Source organism: Eptatretus burgeri, chromosome 10 (genome assembly GCF_056783735.1).
Source record: "Eptatretus burgeri isolate ZD-2024b chromosome 10, Ebu_testis_v1, whole genome shotgun sequence".
Classification (NCBI taxonomy): domain Eukaryota; kingdom Metazoa; phylum Chordata; class Myxini; order Myxiniformes; family Myxinidae; genus Eptatretus; species Eptatretus burgeri.
The window spans coordinates 54,772,106-54,795,558 of NC_140970.1; the positions used below are offsets into that span (position 1 = coordinate 54,772,106).

At 42.0% G+C, this 23,453-nt stretch overlaps 1 protein-coding gene across 17 annotated transcripts in view; it reads right to left on the reverse strand.

The window, feature by feature from the left end:
- Positions 1 to 23,453, reverse strand: part of LOC147018605 (transcription factor 7-like 2) — a 445,180-nt gene that overhangs the window by 35,152 nt on the left and 386,575 nt on the right. For 6 of the 17 annotated variants that reach the window (XM_085898438.1, XM_085898435.1, XM_085898451.1 and 3 more), the window contains 2 exons: positions 16,391 to 16,445; positions 6,354 to 6,426 (listed from right to left, as the gene is read on the reverse strand). In XM_085898438.1, the coding sequence (XP_085754564.1) occupies positions 6,354 to 6,426; positions 16,391 to 16,445 (128 nt within the window). Of the gene's footprint in view, positions 1 to 370; positions 436 to 6,353; positions 6,427 to 16,390; positions 16,446 to 23,453 lie in introns of all 17 variants that reach the window. The other 11 variants (XM_085898437.1, XM_085898434.1, XM_085898433.1 and 8 more) reach the window with 6 other exon arrangements.

Consider the following 23,453-nt stretch of genomic DNA (forward strand, 5'->3'; position numbering starts at 1 on the left):
AACTGTCCAACTCCTTGTAATATTCTATTTAATGGCATTAACAGCTTCGTTCTCATATTGGACTATCGACACAGTTAACACCAAAATCCCTGGATTAATTTGGCTGAGTGACCGAGGGGTGTTCTTCCCTGAATTGTGTACGTGCTCGTTTTGGGGTGATATCTAATACTGTGGCTCGTTTATTGAAAAGTCGCTGAAGGTGAATAATAATTTTAAAATCTCAGATTGGGTGAAATGGAATGACATTAAGTCAAGTGAAGGAGAGCTGGAAAAGTGACTGCAGATACAGAAGAAGACATGTGGCACACTGGATGGTGGAATTTTCTGGCAATGGAAGAATGGAAGAAAGTCCTCAAAGAATGAAACTTACCTGCATTGAGAACACAGCAAACTTTGTTGATGATCAACCTATCTGAATTGAGAATGCACCTCCAGCTTCCAGGAGTGCAAGGTAGGGTGTAGGAACACCAGCTTACAATGAAGAGTTGTACTCCATGCAATGTGTGTTCAAAGAAAACAAATGAAGAACAAAGAAAAAGGTGATGCAGAACAACATGGCGAGATACACGAGAACCTCACGGTAACTTTTGTGCATAACATGAACAGTTTGTGGTAAGCTCAAGTAGTTCTACAGATGATAACTCTGCCAGTTAAATGAGGAAGAGTCCAAATTAAAAAAAAGTAAAGCTTTCTAACACAAGCCTTGGTAAGTCCGAATAAAATTAATCATTTTGTTTGGTGTCCTTCCAGACCATTTAGAGAGTGGTCTGGAAGAACACCGCTTCAAAGAAAGAATGAAAAAGGAGATGACACTAAGCATAAGACTGGTTGTGTGCAACAGCAAGCAAAGGGAAACGGGTGGCGCAGGGGAAAAAACGGGCAGCGCAGGGGAAAAACGGGCGGCGCAGGGGAAAAACGGGCGGCGCAGGGGAAAAACGGGCGGCGCAAGGGGAAAAACGGGCGGCGCAAGGGGAAACGGGCGGCGCAAGGGGAAACGGGCGGCGCAAGGGGAAACGGGCGGCGCAAGGGGAAAACGGGCGGCACAGGGGGAAAACAGGCGGCACAGGGGGAAAACAGGCGGCACAAGGGGAAAACAAGCGGCGCAGGGGGAAAACGGCTGAAGAAGGGGGAAAACGGATGAAGAAGGGGGAAAACGGTTGGCACAGGGGGAAAATGGGCGGCACAGAGGGAAACCGGGTGGCGCAGAGGGAAACCGGGCGGTGCAGGGGGAAAACGGGCGGCGCAAGGGGAAAACGGGCGGCGCAGAGGGAAACCGGGTGGCGCAGAGGGAAACCGGGTGGCGCAGAGGGAACCCGGGCGGTGCAGAGGGAAAACGGGCAGCGCAGGGGAAAACGGGCAGCGCAGGGGGAAAACGGGCAGCGCAAGGGGAAAACAGGTGAAGAAGGGGGAAAACAGTTGGTACAGGGGGAAAATGGACGGCACAGAGAGAAACCGGGTGGCGCAGAGGGAAACCGGGTGGCGCAGTGGGAAACCGGGCGGTGCAGAGGGAACCGGGCGCTGCAGAGGGAAAACAGGCGGCGCAGAGGGAAACTGGGTGGCGCAGAGGGAAACCGTTTGGTGCAGAGGGAAAGCGGGCGGCGCAGAGGGAAAACATGTGGCGTAGAGGGAAACCGGGTGGCGCAGAGGGAAAATCGGCGGCGGAGAGGGAAAACAGGTGGCGCAGAGGGAAAACGGGTGGCGCAGAAGGAAAACGGGCGGCGCAGAGGGAAACGGGGCGGCACAGAGGGAAACCGGGTGGCACAGAGGGAAAACGGGCAACGGAGAGGGAAATCATTCAGCGAGGGAAATCGTGTAGCGAGGGAAAACGTGCAGTGAGGGAAAATTTGGAGGGAGGGAAAATGTGTGATGAGGGAAAAGGTGTGGCGATGAAAAATGTATGGCGAGGGAAAACGTGGAGTGAGGGAAAATGTGTGGCAAGGGAAAACATGTAGCGAGGGAAAACGTGTAGCGAGGGAAAACGTGTATCGAGGGAAAACGTGTATCGAGGGAAAACGTGTCGCGAGGGAAAACGTGTATAGAGGGAAAACGTGTATAGAGGGAAAACGTGTAGCGAGGGAAAACGTGCAGTGAGAGAAATTTGCAGTGAGGGAAAACGTGTAGCGAGGGAAAACGTGCAGTGAGAGAAATTTGCAGTGAGGGAAAACGTGCGTCAAGCGAAAACAGGTTGCTAGAGTAAATGTGTAGCGAGGGAAAACGTGTGGCGAGGGAAAACGGGTTGCGAGGGAAAATGTGTACCGAGGGAGAATGTGAACCGAGGGAGAATGTGAACCGAGGGAAATCGGGTTGCGAGGGAAAATGTGTACCGAGGGAGAATGTGAACCGAGGGAAATCGGGTTGCGAGGGAAAACGGGTTGCGAGGGGAAAGTGCGGCGAGGGAAATAGTGTGGGGAGGGAAATAGTGTGGGGAGGAAAATAGTGTGGGGAGGGAAATAGTGTGGGGAGGGAAATAGTGTGGGGAGGGAAATAGTGTGGGGAGCAAAATAGTGTGGGGAGGGAAATAGTGTGGGGAGGGAAATAGTGTGGCGAGGGAAATAGTGTGGGGAGGGAAATAGTGTGGGGAGGGAAATTGTGTGTGGAGGGAAATAGTGTGGGGAGGGAAAGTGTGTGGGGAGGGAAAACGGGTTGCAAGGGAACGCGTATGGCGAGGGAAATAGTGTGGTGAGGGAAAATGTGTGGAGAGGGAAAATGTGTGGGGAGGGAAAACGTGTGGTGAGGGAAAACGTGTGGTGAGGGAAAACATGTGGTGAGAGAAAACGTGTGGGGAGGGAAAACGTGTGGTGAGGGAAAACGTGTGGGGAGGAAAACAGGTTGTGAAGGAAAACAGGTTGTGAAAGAAAAGAGGTTGTGAAGGAAAAGAGGTTGTGAAGGAAAAGAGGTAGCGAAGGAAAACAGGTGGTGAAGGAAAAGAGGTTGTGAAGGAAAAGAGGTAGCGAAGGAAAACAGGGGGTGAAGGAAAAGAGGTTGTGAAGGAAAACAGGTTGTGAAGGAAAAGAGGTAGTGAAGGAAAACAGGTAGTGAAGGAAAACAGGTTGTGAAGGAAAACAGGGAGTTAAGGAAAACAGGTAGTGAAGGAAAACAGGTAGTTAAGGAAAACAGGTAGTGAAGGAAAAGAGGTAGTGAAGAAAAACAGGTAGTTAAGGAAAAGAGGTAGTGAAGAAAAACAGGTAGTTAAGGAAAACAGGTAGTGAAAGAAAAAAGGTTGTGAAGGAAAAGAGGTAGTGAAGGAAAACAGGTTGTGAAGGAAAACAGGTTGTGAAGGAAAAGAGGTAGAGAAGGAAAACAGGTAGTCAAGGAAAACATGTAGTGAAAGAAAAGAGGTTGTGAAGGAAAAGAGGTATTGAAGGAAAAGAGGTTGTGAAGGAAAATAGGTAGAGAAGGAAAACAGGTAGTGAAGGAAAAGAGGTAGTGAAGGAAAACATGTAGTGAAGGAAAAGAGGTAATGAAGGAAAAGTTGTGAAAGAAAAGAGGTCGTGAAGGAAAACAGGTAGTGAAGGAAAACAGGTTGTGAAGGAAAACAGGTTGTGAAGGAAAACAGGTTGTGAAGGAAAACAGGTTGTGGAGGAAAAGAGGTAGTGAAGGAAAAGAGGTAGTGAAGGAAAACAGGTAGTGAAGGAAAAGAGGTAGTGAAGGAAATCAGGTAGTGAAGGAAAACAGGTTGTGAAGGAAAACAGGGAGTTAAGGAAAACAGGTAGTGAAGGAAAACAGGTAGTTAAGGAAAACAGGTAGTGAAGGAAAAGAGGTAGTGAAGAAAAACAGGTAGTTAAGGAAAAGAGGTAGTGAAGAAAAACAGGTAGTTAAGGAAAACAGGTAGTGAAAGAAAAAAGGTTGTGAAGGAAAAGAGGTAGTGAAGGAAAACAGGTTGTGAAGGAAAAGAGGTAGAGAAGGAAAACAGGTAGTCAAGGAAAACATGTAGTGAAAGAAAAGAGGTTGTGAAGGAAAAGAGGTATTGAAGGAAAAGAGGTTGTGAAGGAAAAGAGGTAGAGAAGGAAAACAGGTAGTGAAGGAAAAGAGGTAGTGAAGGAAAACATGTAGTGAAGGAAAAGAGGTAATGAAGGAAAAGTTGTGAAAGAAAAGAGGTCGTGAAGGAAAACAGGTTGTGAAGGAAAACAGGTAGTGAAGGAAAACAGGTTGTGAAGGAAAACAGGTTGTGAAGGAAAACAGGTTGTGGAGGAAAAGAGGTAGTGAAGGAAAACAGGTAGTGAAGGAAAAGAGGTAGTGAAGGAAAACAGGTAGTGAAGGAAAAGAGGTAGAGAAGGAAAACAGGTAGTCAAGGAAAATAGGTAGTGAAAGAAAAGAGGTTGTGAAGGAAAAGAGGTAGTGAAGGAAAAGAGGTTGTGAAGGAAAAGAGGTGGCGAAGGAAAACAGGTAGCGAAGGAAAACAGGTGGTGAAGGAAAAGAGGTTGTGAAGTAAAATAGGTTGTGAAGGAAAAGAGGTAGTGAAGGAAAACAGGTGGTGAAGGAAAACAGATAGTCAAGGAAAACAGGTAGTGAAGGAAAACAGGTTGTGAAGGAAAACAGGTTGTGAAGGAAAAGAGGTTGTGAAGGAAAAGAGGTTGTGAAGGAAAAGAGGTTGTGAAGGAAAAGAGGTGATGAGGAAAAGTTGTGAAAGAAAAAAGGTGGTGAAGAAAAATAGTGAAGAGAGGAAAAGCCAAATAGAATGTACATTGTAACGAAGTAATAAATCATGTGATGCACACATCAGCGATGGCAAATCTGCACACTGCACACATCTTGTCTGGGCAATGTAATTGCTTATAATGTGTAAAACCGTTTATTTGTAACCAAATCAATTACCCATTATTTATCTTGGTGATTTGAAACCATTCCTAAAATAGTCGCACCCACTGCATACTCCAGTTTGTTAGGGTTCACCCAAATTTCTCCCGTCGCATCAATTCACAGTGCACCCTCATGAAAATGTACAGCAAACATTTTTATATACAACACTCATGAAATTATGGACAAAACGTAGCGGGTTGTACGTATTCAGCTCAACAACTGCAATCAAGAACAAAATAATTTTTCTTGCAACCACAAATATGCATAAACTCAAATGTGAACAGATTTTGCAATTCGAGGGGGGGAAAAAAAAAACCAGAGAGTGCTAGAAATGAGCACAGTGCCATACACGCAGCCTGTTAGAAATTGTGAGAAGGATAGAAGGGGGGAGGGTGGGAGGGGGAATTAAAAGAAACCAGAAAGAACGATCAATCAAAATGAAAACTGCCGTGCTGTACTCAAACGGCGCACGAGCGCTGGCTGAGTGAGCACGGTGACTGAACTGCGGAAATGCGTACCTCAAATTACACGGACATTGCACGCATGTAAATCTTCCAACAAACCGGGCACATCGATCAAACGTTTGGAACAATGGAATCAAACAAATGTTAATGCAAATCAACAAAGCCGTGTGTTACAGCCTTTCCACACCAGCTAGCCAAACATAGCAGGACACAAAGCCTGCGGTGTGGTCCCCCTTTATCTGGGATGTACAACTACATTACAAAAATCAAAGGAAACAAAAGCAAGTGAAATTCACTCCAATATACTCAAGATGTGTTAATACAATGCAGTAAAAAGTCAAAATGTAAATGGGTTTGCCAACAACTGGATTAAACCACAATGCCAAGGGAGAGAGGTTGAGTTAGAAAGTAGAAATAAAACAAATATTAGCCCATCCAAAGTTGATGTCATGTTCTCAGGGACTTGTTGAAAGAAATTACCAGGTGATTGAGGGATTAAAGGATGGTAGTTCCAGCAATTGAATACAGACGGATTTCCAATCAGTCACAATGATATACTTTTGGTAAAAGAGAATCTTTAAAATTTCAAATGATCGAAATGATGGAAATCGAATTCAAATTGCGCACAATTGATTTAACCCTCCCTTTCTGACTCTCAAAACAGATATTCCTGGATTTAACTCCACAATGATCGCCCAGTTTGTAAACGTGACATCGTGAAGAAACCAAAACTGCATGTACCCCACAAATGGCCAAGTAAAATTGTGCAAAGATTGTTCATAGCATCTACTACGCGAGGGATCACATGGAATTCAGATTACCTGGAAACAATGCCCTTCCCTCTATCAGAGCGGTCTCCTTCGAACTGACATTCAGGAATCGGCCTGTCTTTGCAGATGATGTCAATTTGTTATTGTGAAAGAAAAGAAAATCGATTTGGCATGGAAACAAAAAAAGAGCTGCACCTGAGATCCTAAATATCAACCTCGGATGGCCATATTGAGAGTCTGGGGGACAGGAGGGCAAAGAAGTGTGAGTAAGGACAGAATGAATGGTTGGGGAAAGAGGAAACAAGATTTGGGTGCATACCTGCAAGGGCTACACCAGTTACTCTGCTGCTCAAGACCATATCGGGCACGGCATTTCTTAGCAGCTTCTTGTTCTGAAGGGAAGGGGGAGAGGAAGGCGTAGAGAGCACGGGCGGTTTAATGTTAGGCCGGAAGCAGTGGCAAAGAGGAATGGAAACTGCTTACCTCCTTATTTTTCTGCTTAACAATTGGATGGCTACCCTTTGTTTGCTACACTAGTTCAAAAACTAAGTTTATCGCTTAACTTGATAGTCATTTTCTACTCCCTCCAGGGTACATCTCCTTTTACAAGCCACTAACTCATCATTCATTTTCTCGTGATTAATAGGGAAGCCACAAACCAATGAGCAACCAACTTCACACCATTTACTCAAGAAACCGTCGTTAAAGCATCACTAATTTCCTACTTTCATGATGTCTTGTTTAATTTTTCTGGAGTAAACTCAAAACACGACTGTTTTACTACAAACTGTAGATCACCATGACCGCAGACTATAATCAATAAAAGAATATGGTTTTAACTGAGTGATCTGCTGGAATCAAAATGAAAGTGCAGTCAGCATCGAGCGGATGCAGTTACAGTGGTTTAAAAACAACTCAGGCTAAAGTTTTCAAAATATCATTAAATTCTTCGGAAAATTGGGATTTTATATACTGTATTGAAAAAAAATCAAAACAAAAATAAGTTGGGAAACCCTTAAACGCAACTTATTCACTGTGACCTTACAACATTATTAAGGTTTGTAGAGTGAATAAGAGGATTGATTTTTCTTCTGACCAATGAGAGTCCCAAATAGCTCGTCAGACGTGCTGTCAGTTGCCGTCAATAAGTTACTTTCCCAGCACAATGAGTTTTTGCACCAGCTTATATTGCATTCAGCACTTCCTAATGCATGTAATGATGTGTTGAGTTTGATGCTGATATATCCAAAGGCTCCATTCAGTTTTTGATATCTAAGAAAGACGTTCCTTATGATGAATGGAAGCTGCAAAGGCAATGACAGCATTGGCAAGAATCATTGGAAGTGCTTTCTGCTTGTGATAGGAGACTGCTGGAGTAGTAGGATTTGCAGCAGGTTTTAATTATTACATATATATATATATATATATATATATATATATATATATATATATATACAGAAATCAAGGCTCTTATAGAACTACTACATTGTTTGTACGACTGGATCGATTTTGTGGGCAGGAAAAGGAACTGGCAGGGGGTGAGCCATGCAAGAAGACGGTGAGCATGCATGCAGTGATAAAGCCACACATGCTGAAGAAAATGTGAGAGATTTATTAGGTTTCCTTTATATTCTGACATGCATTATACACATCCATAAAAAAACAAAATCCTTCCTCCACAGAACAGGAATCAGCTTATGCTAATAATGTAAGCCATCAAAGCTAGTTATTTATTTTTTTATGTATTCATTCAATTATATCATTTCAAATATAAAAAAAACTAATTTGGTTCTGAATTCAATCTGAGGTGGTGGTGTTTAAAAAAAAACAAAAAACATTTCCCCACCCCAAAGTCGTCACACACATGTAGATAATTTGGCACTTGATTGACCTGATGGCCTGTCCTTTTCAAAAGGTATCATGAGATTTTTTTTAAGGACAGATGGGACAGTCCACTGTGGGACTCTTCTGGGGACAACACCTTCGATGTGAGGGATCTCTTGGTTGCTCCTGGGTGATCGATCGGCGATCTCCCTACCATTCTCTCTCGCCGGCGATCGGTGCAGGCCTGTTCGAGCAGAACTGACCGGAGCTAATCAACAATAACAACAACCCTTCTGAGGATGTTAAACTAATCGAAAATGTATTGTTCTCTGCACAATGCAGTTCACGGCGGCACTGCTACATGAAACAGCAAATGTAATCAAAGTTGAGACTCTGAAAGGAGATTCCTCCAGAATCGGGTTGCTCATTGGCAAACACACGAAATGGTGGTGTACTATTGCACTACAGTATATCTACACCAAATGACAGAGCCATTAGCTAATCTTTGAGCTAAAATTAAAATGGCTCATTGCTAAGATTAGTGAAACAAATCAGTGGTGTCAAGATGTATAACAAATGTAACACAACTAGACAAACACAGAGGTAAAGGCTCTGAATATTATAAACATCATCCAAATAAATGTTACAAGTACAGTATCTATAAAAGAGTAATGTACATTGTACTGAAGTCATCCTCATCTCTCTCTGTTGTAGCTACTGAAATTGTCCCAAATATGGGTTCAGTGCTGCTAAAGCAGTCTCATGGCAAAGATTACACTGGATGGTTTGTCTTTGCCTTCCCAGCAGCAGTCAAGGAAGGAATTTGTCACTTGTTCAAGGTGCCGGCAATAACTCGCCGACTGGTTGCGAAAGGTCTTTAACGTCCGACAACTAATGCTAGCAGTTAGGTCCCCACCTTAATGTCCATGCATCCATGGACATTCAGGTGGGGACCGATCTGGGGGTGATTATATCACTTTGTGATGCAATGCCCAGCCTACAAAGCACTAATCCAATGGTTTATAGTCAGGTTGAATATCAAACCCTGACAAAACAGCTGAAAGGTAAGTGTGCTCCCTCTGCACCATACCGCAAGTATCTTAGTTTTTTTTAATTTTTATTTTAGAGATACATTTTTTTTATCATCTTACCTCAGTCAGAGCAGATGGAGCCGTGATCATTTCCTTCTTCCCTCTGACAATAACGATTTTTTGATGTTGTAACGACAAAATCTAAGCTCATAGAATAATTGCTTAATAAGTCAAGAAAACTTGTGCATTCGCCATTTGAAATGATTAATCACCAACTTACTTTGTCGATGGAAGAACCAAACAAAAAAAAAAAGGAAAGTAAAATAAACTAAAAATAGTGTGGGTGAGACCTCCACAGGGCATTACCAGGACCACTATCAAAACATCCAAAAGTGGCAACGTGCAATAGTCACATGGCTTTTCACAAGACAAGGTTACATCAACACCAGAAAAAGAAGGAAGTCGATTATAGTACCAACAAGCTAAGTATAAATGGCAACACTAGAAAAATACAAAGTACAACCATGGTGGTGACCTACCCTCTTGAGGTAACAATGGGAGGAAATGGGGACAAAGGGAATTTCACAGGTGCAACAAAATTGGAACAATAATGAAAGTAAGTGGTAACCTTGGATTCAGTAACGTTGTGAAGGAATGAATGACAAGATCAAAGTGTATAGCCTTTTGGACGATGTAAAGACAAATAGTTTGGGGTTGGGGACAGGGGGGAGTGGTGCAAAACCAGATAAAAGGCAATAAAAGAGTGATGAACGGCCACCAACCTGTCTGCAGTATAAGAATAACAAAGCCAGATCTCACACTTCTTTATGAGGAACGTGATGCTGGCATTTAGAGCAAATACTTGAATAAGAAAAACACCATGTACAATAAATAACAAAGCACCAATATGTTGTAGAAGAGGCAGAGATGAGCAGCAAGCTTTGGTTTGAATGAGGAAGTTGAGGGTATGACATGAACAGTAGTTAAAGGTAGTTCATGGGGGAATTGTGACATGCACACACAAAATGCCATGGATATGTTTGGCTTTAATGAAGCTGTCAGATATTTTTGTTCGATTATATTAATGCCTCTCTGTATATTTGTGTTTGTCTGTCTTTTTCTCTCCCTCTGGTGTCCTGCCTGAAAGCAGGTTCAGTGCTGCTGACGCAGTCCCGTGCCAAGGATTACGCTGGGTGGTTTTTGCCTTTGCCTTCCAAGTGGTAATCAGGAAGAAAATTTGGAATTTGTCCAGGGTACCGGCGATAACTTGCCTATTCTTTGCAAAAGTCACCGTGGGATATTTAACCCCCACCAACTAATGCTCGCAGATGGAATTGGCTAGCTTAATTTGCATCTGAGGGACGGCCTTGCCTGTGAAGTACTTCTGCAACAGTTTATAGCTGGGCCTGAAAATCAAACCCAGACAAACAGCTCAAAAGTAAGTGTGCAACATCAGTAACATCTGCGAAATTGTCTTCTGTCACATGCATAAAATATGCCAAGATTGAAAATAAAAATACTTTTAAGGTATCAAATGTGATGCAATTTAAGGGTGGCTGATGAGTGGTGTTATGGAGGGGAAGGGGAAAGGGAGAGAAATAGGGACAAATGGTTGAGTTTACACCATTCCTAGTACTAACAATGTGACTTGGCTCCAGCAGTCAATAATTTGATGAAAAAATAAAACATGTCTGTCAGAACACCGAGTCAGAAATAATTTATATCCAAAATGAACCAATTTATACTCGAATGGTTTGCTATCACAATGGTCATTACCAGTTATTACATAAACAGCAGTTGGCACAGCTCACTGACAGCATGGCATTTCTGTCTTGTACCCATCACCAATAGAGTCATAGAGGGACTTTAAGCTTTGAGCACTGTCAGGTAATAATAAAAATCATAATAAAAAGGAAAAAAAAGACATAAAATGTCATAGCTCCTGTTGTTTTAAAAAAATTATTGCACGGAGTTAAAGGGCAAGCCCATATTTATTTACAACTATAATGGCCGCCAGTCTACCATCTTTGATCAGATCACAAAATAAAGTGAGGTGCACGTGTATGCCATCATGTACTGTGATTGTGCCAAGTTTGAACGAATTTGGGCAATGCATGTCTGAAAAATGGTTTGAGACACTTAAGTAACAAAATGGCCACCAGTCGGCCAAATTGGATCTGATCTCGAAATAAAAAGTGACGTGCACATACAAGCCATCATTCCTTATCTGCGTGCCAAGTTTGATCAACATCAGGAAATGCATGTCGGAGAAATGCTTGAGGACGTGTTCAACATCAGGTTTTTTTTGCAACTAAAATGACCGCCAGTCGGCCATATTGGATCTGATCTCGAAAAAAAATTACGTGCACATGTTATCCATCATTCTTTATCTGTGTGCCAAGTTTGAACAAGATGGGTAAATGCATGTCTGAGAAACGGTTGAGGACGTGTGTTCAATACTGTTTTTTTTTTGTTTTTTTTAACAACTAAAATGGCTGCCAATCGGCCATCTTTGATTGCATCGTGAAACAAAATGATATACATATGTATACTTTAATGTGTCGTCTTTGTGCCAAGTAAAACTAAAATCGGTCCATACATGTCCGAGATATGGTTGCGGATGCATGCGCGGACACAAAAACTGAAGACCAAATCTATAAGCCCCAGTTTCAGACTAAGTCCAACAGGGGCTAATAATAATAGTAATAATAATAATAATAATAATAATAATAATAATAACAACAATATTTGATATTTATTAAGTGCATATCTTTCAATTAAGACATTCATGGTGCAACATTTCATTCAAACATGAAATGAACACCAATACACAAAGTAATCTTCATTTACGAAATGAAAGCAATATAAATTCCAAAAACTGCACCATCTTTGATCAGATCTTTAAGTGCAAGCAATATGAAATAAAATCATTTGTGATTAAAAAGTCATTAGCTCCACCACCAAATGTGGACGGAGGTTATGTTTTCACTCCTGTTTGTTTGCCTGTCTGTCTGTGAGCAGGATATCTCAAAGCTCTGGGCAGATTCAAACAAAACTTGGTGGACAGTTTGAGTGTGTGACAAGGACAACCCGATTAGATTTTGATGAAGGTCTGGAGGCAGATCCGGCCTTTCAGTGGGATACAAAATGTAAACTGTTCAGCATGGTGGAGGTGCTCCACTGATTGCCGATCTAGTTCGAAATGAAAACACTTTTCATCAAGTAAGTCTTCAGGGTACATTTAAAATTCTGTGCACTTGGACATTGTTGGAGATTTTTTATTTTTTATTTTGATGTACCAGAATCTTTACAGAGTGTTGGTGCTGCCGAAACAGTTTCTCGAAAGGATTATACTGGGTGGTTTGCCATTGCCTTCCCAGCACTGTTTGTCCATGCTCTGTCCTTTTATATGCTGAGCACCAAGCAAGGAAGTAGCACATTCCATTTTTAAAGACTGATATGACTCAGCCGGGGTTTGAACCACCGACCTCCCAGACTGAGAGCGGATGCTCCAACCATACACCACTGAGTCTGGTTTTGGAGATAATACAGGAGATTATTTCAAAGGCGAGGTGCCGCCATAACTAAAGACCTAACATATCCCTCGATGACCTTCTGGACCTCTTTTTCGTCAGTCTGAGGGTATTACTTGAATGAAGTCCAGAATAAATGTTTACAAGAATTTGGACTCGCCTCAAAATGTACTTTTGGAGCTTGATCACTTATTGCCTTTTAAATCATGATCTAGAGATTATATTCAAGTCTCTGTCTTTATAGGGAACCAATGAAAATGCTGCAAAATGAATGTGATGTGGGAGGATGATCGAGAGCAGGTCACTAGATACGCATCTGCATTCTGTATTTTTTTTGGAGTTGTTGTATCTTAAGTTGGGGGTAGTCCAAATAATGTGGTGTTGCACATGTGATGACTGCTTGAATGAGCTGTTTTGTTGACTGCAGGTTCAGGTACTTCTTAATTTTGTGAATATCTCGGAGATGGTAAACAGAGGATCTGATGCAATTCAAGATATGAGGCTTTGTCATTATATTAGCTTTTGTTATAACTATAACAAATGATTTTAGTATCATTTCAAGGTTGCGTACTTGATCAGGCCGGATCAAAGTCATCAAGCGTGAGATAAGGGAACCACTACCTTTGTCACCTGTTTCACAGACCACAAAAGAATGAACTACGTCTGGCCTCCATTCTATTTCAGGTCGTTATTGTTCATCCATTCCTTGATCTCTCAGATGCATGGCTCCATTTTTTGCAAGGGAATGGTGAATTTCACCTTGTGTTGGCAGACAGGATGTGCAAAGCTGAATATCAGCAGCAGACACATGGTACCATCAAGTCACATTTAGCAATAATGCCACAAATAGGAAATGTGTTGACAGAAAACTACTAGGGTCGTAGTACTGAGCAATGCAGCGCAGAGAAATTCAGCGACGCCGGTTCCAAAGACGCATCTAAAACTCGGACTGATTGTGTGCAGCCGTCAAGGTACAATCTGCACAATCAACATCCACATCACAAAGACTCTCCACATTGATCTCGAGTGCAGCAAAACCAGTCCTAAACCATGCCTCAATCCATAGCCTGAAGTATGTCGTAACTTACTGTTTACAGAGCAGTTTCAACATAATGGTTTCTTCTATAGGCTGACTGGCATGGATCTTGGAACCAAACATTTCAGCTACAGTTGAGGAGATGGGTTTAAATCACTCTGTTGTTGACTTTTCCAGATGTTTGAAGTTGGCAAACGGTTTATAGCTACCCAGCATTTTCTTATCAAGATCACTTCTGTCAGTAAATCTCTAGTTTTAGCGTGATTCAAATTGTTAGGAAACAAACCTCCCTAAAGCGATTGTTCACCAACTTTTTGATCAATCGAGCAAAGTCATCCACATGCTCCTTAATCAACCGAGTAGGGAGAGGGTCTTGATCGCATAATTTGGCAGGTGAGGGCAGGATCACCTTTTTGACCTCATGCACCGATGCACGTTAAAAAGTAGACGGGTTTCCCGGGAGGGAACACAAATTCACCATTCTCACTTGATAATCACACCTTTTGTTGCAAGATATCACGTATTTGGGAGACTTTGCCAATTAAATAGTCTGAGAAGCTGTTGGGGAGTTACTGATCTGATGTGTAACCTGGGAACATTGCCTCAACCTTCCAATGGAGAAGCTTAGCCATTGTTGTAAATAAGGGCTTTTGGTCAGTAGCACCGTTCTCAACAATGGCAGAGTGAGACTCTCTCTTTGATTGCTCGATTTAAAGTTACTGCCATATGCAGTTAGCAGACTAATGAACTGTTTGGAATAAGTCTCAGCTGGCTTGTCCATGCAGATGCTAAAATCTCTGGTTAGTAACAAATTTGATGGGTGAGGAAGACAGTGATCCAGCATCAAAGGAGAATCATCCAAAACAACAGTAAACGAAAAACAACGTCCATGTTCAACGCCCTTTCCAGGGTGCTAGATGCTGAAAAGAACACAAATTTCTCATAATTAGAGTGTGTAAGGACTCAAAAGCAGAATAATGTTCAGGATTTTCAGTTTTAACCAAGATGTTGAATTTAAGCATCAACCCAATCCCTCCTCCAGCTCGTTCCACACGAGGAGCATGAACGAACTTGTAGCTTTCTGTAGTTGCGTCATTGATGATGACGTCATCTTCTGATGTTGGCACAGCTAGGGTAACACCGTCATAATCATGCTCAGTCACAAGTTATATCAAGTATGCGATGCCGTTTCTAATTGACGATGGCTTTACCGTACATAATTTTGCCAGTTCAGAGATAGGTTCAGTGTGAATCAGGTTGTCGTTACAAATTCAAGCATTTACTCTCGACTCCCTGGAATGGTTTGCAAAATGCTCAAATGTCTCGCTTCGTATGTTTAGTACTGCAAATGCCAGAATCCACAACTGAATGATATACATCGACGGGCAGCGTGATCCCAGTGCATTGTGAGAATGGTAAGTGAAAATAAGATTAGGGAGTTTTAAAGTTGTTTTTCATGGGAATCACAGCATAGCTGTTCAGCAAATGACATGCGGTGAAATGTCCTCTGTTTATAACATCAAAAGGTCTTTCAGGAGAAGAAGAAAAAGAAACCGTCGAGGATAATTGCTGTGGTCTTGCTGCATAAACCACGTAGGATCGCTCCGTACCAGGGTGTCACACTCGTTTGCAAATAATCTGCAATCACCAGGACCATGCTTAGCAATAATGGGATTATCTTATCACTTTCATCTTCTGAAGAAGTGTCTTTTGGAATGTGTTACTTGCTTATGTCACATCAGTGTTATTTAACCACTCGACTGCAATTTACGTAAAACTATTATACCATCTTCTTCGAGACATAATTCACCACAAATCCCTTGGCACATCACATTAAGTTACTGTATAATGTCGATTTTTGCAGGACTAGCTGTAAAAAGGATTTTCAGATGACATCACGATGTCACGTGGCTAAGCTCCGTTTTGTAAGCTACTTTTCAAAGTGGTTGAATGCAACAATACGTCCAAGAGTTCTTCAATAACCGACGGGGAAATAAAATTGGGCTTCGTGTCATGTGGTCATGAGCACAGGAAGAAATGGATTGCTGCAACAAAGCGACAGAAATGGCAGCCAACTACATATTCCAGAGTTTGAGGAGACCACCTGTTTTAAAACAGTGACGAAAGGTTTGTAGAAGAGCTTGTAGATCATGCAAAGGACATAAGGAGATATCAGTGTACTTTGGCATGAATTACAAGGACATGGACAAGTCAACAGGGTCTTTCTCCTGTTAGATCAATGGAGAATTGGGCAAAATTTACACAAACCCCTTCAATTTTTATGAACATTGCGAAACTGATTGATATATGCATGGAACGTGGTCATGACTAACATTCCAGGTCAATCGGGCAACCCATACATGAGATTTGTCACATGGTGTTGCACACAGTCAATATATGTAATAAAGATTATTTTTTACATCTTCTTTGCTCTATGGCATCAACTGCAGTGTCAGAATCACTCGCATGACTGGATTTATTTATTTTATTTCTCAACACATTAAGTCAGCACTTTGTTTTGTCATAAAGCTGGAGCGATGTGATGTCTGTGTGCCCCATTTAGTGAGCAAGTCCACATCGACGGAATCGGTACAAGGCAATGGAACAATGATACATGCCATTCATATAACCCTTGAGATCAACAACTTTAAATATGTAACTTATTGGAGTACAGATTACTTTTACGTGGTAGTAATTACCCACAGACTTTTCTTTAAAAGAAATAAATCATTCATTTGCACAATATTATTATGTGCTGAATAAGTCATTCATACCAAGTGTTTTTGAAACAGTTCTCTGCTGCTGCAAAACCTAGGTTTTGGTATCATTGGTGGGACTTAATGACAAGTGAATAACAAATGCGAAGAAACAAAGACATGCTCATACGTTATATATCCATTCACTTTCACAACAACAATCAACAGACACTCACCCACCACTGCAGCCTCCACCTGCTGCTTTTCTCTTTTCCTCTTCTTCTTCTTTCCCTGCACATGCATAGGACTGGAATGGAATTTCTCAAGCACTAATATTAATCATTAACAAAAATTGTGGAGCAAGTAACATTTCCCAGTATGTGTAGATATCAGTTTTATTATTACTACCAATATTAGAACCCAATGGAATATAAAGCAAAACAACATGCTGACTCCTCTGCTCAGGTATTACTCCCTCTCTTTGCTGTCGACATTACCTGCAGGTGACAAGTACATGTCAGCTGAGAGTCTACACTTTTGAAAGACTACTCTTTACCATGCATTCCAATTAATTTATAGAAATTCCAAAGAACAACAGTCCAAGTGTAGTCCATGAATTACAACTTCCCACTATGACATCTGCCAAATGAAAACCAGCACTTTCTTTCCAATCCTAAGCCAGTTGTCAATCTGGCATGCAAACTTACCAATGACTTTACAAGCTCAAAACTTTATAAACAAGAAAAAGAGCAATCGGAGATTGCAGACCTTCGCCAGGACTTGTTGTGTGTGGTATTGTGTGGTGCATTTTGTGTGGCGTTTGTGTACTGGTGTGCAACATAATTAATGAGACATAATTAGAACTAACACTTTATAACTGCTGGCATTGATGACCAGGTACCAAGATGTCCTGCCTTGATGCAACCCTGCTTTGGACACCTCACCCTGACCCATGACATTTTTTAAATTATTATTCAATTGAATTTACAATGGGATTAAAAAAATTAAATCAAATCAAATGGAAGACCAAAATCAAATGGAAGGTCCTGCATTGGAGTAATCAGGAGCCCAAGCAAGCAAAAAGCAAAGATGAAGTCATCAGGAGGAACCTGGATAGGATTTACATTTCAGCTGCTGCTCCTCTACACTCAAACCTATCCAGGCACAGCCAAGTGAGCCTTATTCCAATAAAATAAAAATAAACAAAAATAAAAGAACCCAGATCAAAAATATAAATAAACCAATGTCACCCGCAGGGTGACCCGTATCTTGCCAAAAGGTGACTACGTGTGACTTCTTTAAGGTCACACTGAGGTGAACAGAGCTGCTATCCACCAGGAACGACTCCTTGAGGAATATCTGCCTACGAGAGATTCCGATGAGAATCGTTCTACAGAGTAACCATGAAAAATATGCTTTTGCCTCATAACGTCACCAAATGACGTCATAATGTCTCAAGCTTGACATATCTAGAAAGCACATAACACGATATGGTTCCTAAAACTTGAAAATTTGACCTTGGGGTCAAATATGTTTGACCTTCGGCGCTAACCATGAAGGTCAAGGCCAATCGCCACCAAAAATTAATCAGCTGAGCGCCAGACCATGAACTATATTCCCATGAAGTTTGAAGACGATCCGATCAAAATTACTCAAAAAATAAGGGTTTCGTCAACTCCCCTGATTTGTGACAAAGTGACCTTGACCTTCAAAATTTCATGCGCTGAAAGGGACCTCTATAGGCCTCTGATATGCGAAGTTACAAAAATTTCCAATGATAACTGTGCTCTGCAGAATTTTTTAGACGTGATTACAGACCAAAAAACAAAAACAAAAAAAAAAACATACAAGCTGACTAAAGGCCCAGTCACACCTTGACGTTTTAGCCAGCTTATGCCGATTTTTGGAAAATTTGTCTAAAACGCTGGCACACGTTGAATACGTTATGGGTAAGTTTTGATAACATTGAGAGCACGCTGAAAAACACTGCCATACGTCGTTGTATGCTGGCTTTAAACGTTGTACTTTTCGGTTGTCCTCAAATTTTCCATGCTTGAAATTTTAAGACTTATGCCAGCATATGACTCACATGTTCCGCATAACGCTGGCCATAAGTTGTAGGCACATCACGCGATCGTTGACACACGTCGACACGCGTTACTTGTGAGTTACTCACAAGTCGAAACACGTCTAGGTAATGTTTAGCGTACCCGAAACTTATTTCTAACCTATGAGTAACATGTTGTACTCACGTCACGCGATCGTTGACACACGTCGACACACGTTACTTGTAAGGCGCTCATAAGTCGAAACACATCAAGGTAATGGTTAGCGTTAGTGTTGCAGACTCCCTGTTTTTTTTTTTTAGTTTTTTTTCTTCCTTCCTTCGGTATGATGGTGATTTTGACACTTCGATTTCTAGTGCGGTTATAATATAATATAATTAATAGGCTGCCGCTCAACGATTTAAATCATAACCGCACTGTACACTGAACACCGTCATACCGAAGAAAAAAAAAAACCTGGAGTCTGGAACACTGACGCTAACCATTACATTGACGTGTTTTGACTTATGAGCACCTTTCAAGTAACGTGTGTCGATGTGTGTCAACGATCGCATATCGTGCGTACAACTTATTCCCATCGCAAGTGGAGCGTATGTCATACGGCAAGTACGTCGTAAAATTTTCAACATGTTTAAAATTACATGACGTACTCCATTTACTACGACGTATGATAGCGTACTTTGGCGTTCCATTCACGCATACCAAACTTACCCATACCGTATTCGACGTGCGCCAGCGTTTTAGACGCATTTTTCAGAGGTCGGCATACGCTGGCAAGATCGCCAAGGTGTGACTGCGATGTTGACACTTCCATTTCTGCGGCGGTTATGATTTGAATCGTTGTGCGGCAGCCTTTTCATAACTTACGCCACGTCATCGTCGGCGATGCGTGCAGCGCGCTATGCCTAAGTCAGACTATCGTTGAGCATAGGTTGTGAAGGCCGACAACAGGTTCAGCATTCGTTGGTATAAGTTATCTATAACACAACGAAACGTTCTGTGCCCATTACTAATACGTTATGCATAAGACCAAGTCGTTATGAATACGTCCGAATCTTTAAAAAAAAACATCAAAAGTTCAACGTAAGCCAGCGTTTTACATACATTTTAATACGTTGCCATTGCTGGCTAAAACGTCAAGGTGTGACTGGGCCTTAACATATCTTGCAAAAACTTCGTTTTGGCAAGATAATAACTCTGGCTGCTAGACCATGCGTCCGATCAAGTTGAAATTTAAAACATGTATTCCACATCAGTAGTCGATCATAACTGTGAAGTTTCATATCGATTGATAAAGTGGTTCCAGAGAAAACATTATTTAATATTTTCTTCAATCCAATATGGCTGCCAAACCATGTGCCCTGTGACGTCATATGTGAACCTGTTGTTCCTCATGGATAGGTGGTCATACTTGTAAAGTTTCAGCTCAATCTGTTCAGCCACTTCAGAGAAGAATATTTTTGAATGTCTTTTTCTTAAAACAATATGGCTGCCAAATCACGTGACCGATTACATCATCAATTTTTTTTATTTGGACCATTTTATCTGCAGATGACCCTAAAAAATTCTCATACTGATCAGATGTAGCGTTCTAAAAATGCAATTATGACGTCATAATGAAGGCACCTATGACGTCATAAAAATCGCATTCCCCAAGAGTATATGCCATGTGCCACATTTCAGTTTTTTCCTTTGTGTGGTTTCAGAGATACAGAGGTCCAAAATTTTTCGGTTTTTCCAACATGGCTGCCACACCGCGTGACCTATGGCCTCATAAATATAATTTAAACATTCTACATGAATAGTCGCGCCTTTAAATGTCAATGGTGAAAATTTAATGTCAATCCGACAAGCGGTTGCGGAGAAAAACATTAAAGTTCTGTGCAGACAAACAAACAAACAGACCCGAATGCAATACCCTTTCATTCGGGGAGTAGAGGGTAACAATCTTAGTGATACTTCATCAAAACGTAACAAACAAACTCGGTGATGCTTTATCAAAACTTAAACAAGCTAGTTGATACTTTATCAAAGCTGAACAAACAAGCAAGTTAATACTTTATCAAAAGTTAATAATTAACCGAAGTGATACTGTACTTCATCAAAACTTAACAAACAACCGAGGTGATACTTGATCAAAACTTAACAATTAACTGAGATGATACTTGATCAAAACTTAATAATTAACCTGTGATACTGTACTTCATCAAAACTTAACAAACAACCGAGGTGATACTTTATCAAAACTTAACAAACAAGCTAGTTGATACTTTATCAAAAGTTAATAATAACCTAAATGATACTGTACTTCATCAAAACTTAACAAACAAGCAAGGTTATACTTTATCAAAACTTAAAAAACAAGTGAGTTGATACTTTATCAAAACTTAATAATTAACCTAAGTGATACTGTACTTCATCAAACCTTAACAAACAAGCTCGGTTATACTTGATCAAAACTTAACAATTAACCGAAGTGAAACTGTACTTCATCAAAACTTAACAAAAAACCGGGGTTATACTTTATCAAATGCCTTTTGAAAGTCTGGGTATATTATATTTTACATTCACTGCACTCTCTTCTACAACCCAAAAAGTAATTCCCCAACATAATTCCAACAAACTAGCGAAGAACTAGTCACCTGCCTGTTACAGCCGCTCAAAGTAACCGGCCCAGTCAGCCTTCACTCCTCTGTCAAGAGCCCACCACCCTCTGCCCCAACTGCAGTACACTGAGGGACGGACTTGGAGGAACGCAATGTGCAAATTCCCCTGTAAGCAGGACGAGAATCACTTGACTACAGGTGATGCTCTACCCCCTCACAGATTCCTCGCACACAGACTTCCTTCTCCACCCTCAGCACCAGTAATGTTTTATGCCTCAACTCCCTGAACAGCTCAGCTCTGCAATTTAGCCTGGCCCTGTGGCCTAAATCAATGGTATCCAGTGTCGTTTGAAAGACAAAATTCTTCTTCGCCCGACGGTGAGTTTCGAGACATCCACTGGCAACATGAAGGACTCGAAGGCATTCCACAACTCTTCAGGATTTCCCAAAGCACCCATACCCGCCAAATCTCCACTCAGCCTGTTCGCAAACTCCTCAGCTACCCTCTCATCCTTGAGCTTGCCAGCATCCAGCCTAGGTTGGGAAGGTACCATTCTCCTGGATTTAAGCTGCAATTTCAGAGTTGCTGCAACAAGCCTGTGGTCGGAATTGAGGAACTGAGCACTCCGGAAGACCCTGCAGTTCTGGATCATCCTCCAGCAACCAACAACGAGCACATGGTCAATCTCCTTTGCCACACCACCAGCGTTGGAATACGAAGTCCAGCGATGAGCCTGAAGGTGCTGATACCATGAACCGGCCACCCTAAGTCCAAGACTTCTTGCAAAGTCAAGGAACTTAGTGCTATTCAGGTTCATATTTCCAGACCCATGGGGACCAATACATGTCTCATAACCATCCCTATCAGTTCCAGTCAATGCATTGAAATCTCCCAAGACTGGAAGAGTATCTCGCCTGGGTCACTGATCAACCATCGACTCGAGCGCAGCATAGAATGCGTCCTTCACGGTGAGATAACTCGCCTAAGTTGGAGCATATACAGAGACCAGGGAAAAGACACCCAAGGAGTGATGAATCCTTAGTCTCATAATACGCTCGTTGACCGTTGTTACCTCAATTATCATTGGAGTCAGCTTATTGGACACAGCTCCAGCAACTCCTTGGGTACATTAACCATCAAAGCGACCAGACCAATCGTAGGTGTAACCACCCGCCATGATCTCGCAACTATCTGGTCTCCCAACCTCAGAGAGTGCTGCAATACCGATGTTCAAACGCTTGAGCTCAGATGATAACAGACAGGTGATCATCCTCTCTTTGGGATAGGACTTTCCAGGCACCCACCTGAAGGGACCGCCTCAGGTTAACCCAAGGAGACCGCCGTCTAGTGGACGACACCTCAGCACCACTCCACCACACACCACCACAATCTGACCCTGGATGTTCACGCTGTGCTTTTCCTCCTATCATCAAGGAATGGGGGTCCCGAAAGCTTTGCCCCAATCCCGTCATCCGGTGAGAGAGAGAGAGAGAGAGAGAGAGAGAGAGAGAGAGAGAGAGAGAGAGAGAGAGAGAGAGAGAGAGAGAGAGAGAGAGAGAGAGAGAGAGAGAGAGAGAGAGAGAGAGAGAGAGAGAGAGAGAGACAGAGAGACAGAGAGACAGAGAGACAGAGAGACAGAGAGACAGAGAGACAGAGACAGAGACAGAGAGAGAGAGAGAGAGAGAGAGAGAGAGAGAGAGAGAGAGAGAGAGAGAGAGAGAGAGAGAGAGAGAGAGAGAGAGACAGAGACAGAGACAGAGACAGAGACAGAGACAGAGACAGAGACAGAGAGAGAGAGAGAGAGAGAGAGAGAGAGAGAGAGAGAGAGAGAGAGAGAGAGAGAGAGAGAGAAAGAAACAGGCGAGTCCACGTGAATAGTGCTATGACCCTGAAGTACAGCGATTCCAACATACATAGTGTTGGTGGGCAGTGATACATACAGTAGAAAGATGAAGTTAGCACCTTGCTGTTGGCCCAGATGGCTGACGACCGTATTTTCATGCAAAAACTCCCAGACTACATGTTAAATTAGTTCTAAAAATTACAACATGCGAGGTATACTCTTGTGCAGGTTATACGTGCCCAAAATTTTCCTCGAGCACTCTTTTCCCTCAGGTGTGGGGTATATCAGGGGGTGGGTTATATGCGTGAAAATACAGTACAAGTCTAATGATCTCATCCCAGTATCTGACACCAGTCATTGCACCCTCCAATTGATAAAACATACTCACGTAATTAATAGACGTACTCACTAGGGTCAACTGAGGTTTCACCTCAACGAGGTTTCACCGTCCACCCTTGCTTTTCAGATAAATGTGTTTTCAGATAAAATAAACATATAAAATAAAATTTTTCAGATAAACACACACACACACACACACACACACACACACACACACACACACACACACACACACACACACACACACACACACACACACACACACACACACGGGTCTGACCCCACATGACACCATAGGGCTTATAAAAGGTGGATTGCAAAGCCGTTCGCTCTCTGGGATCGATCTCAACATTCGCCTGATGCTCCGCCTGCCACGCATACTGGATCCGCTCACTCTCTCTCTGGATCTCCGTATTCGTCTGCTGCCCTTGCTCTGCCTTTCCC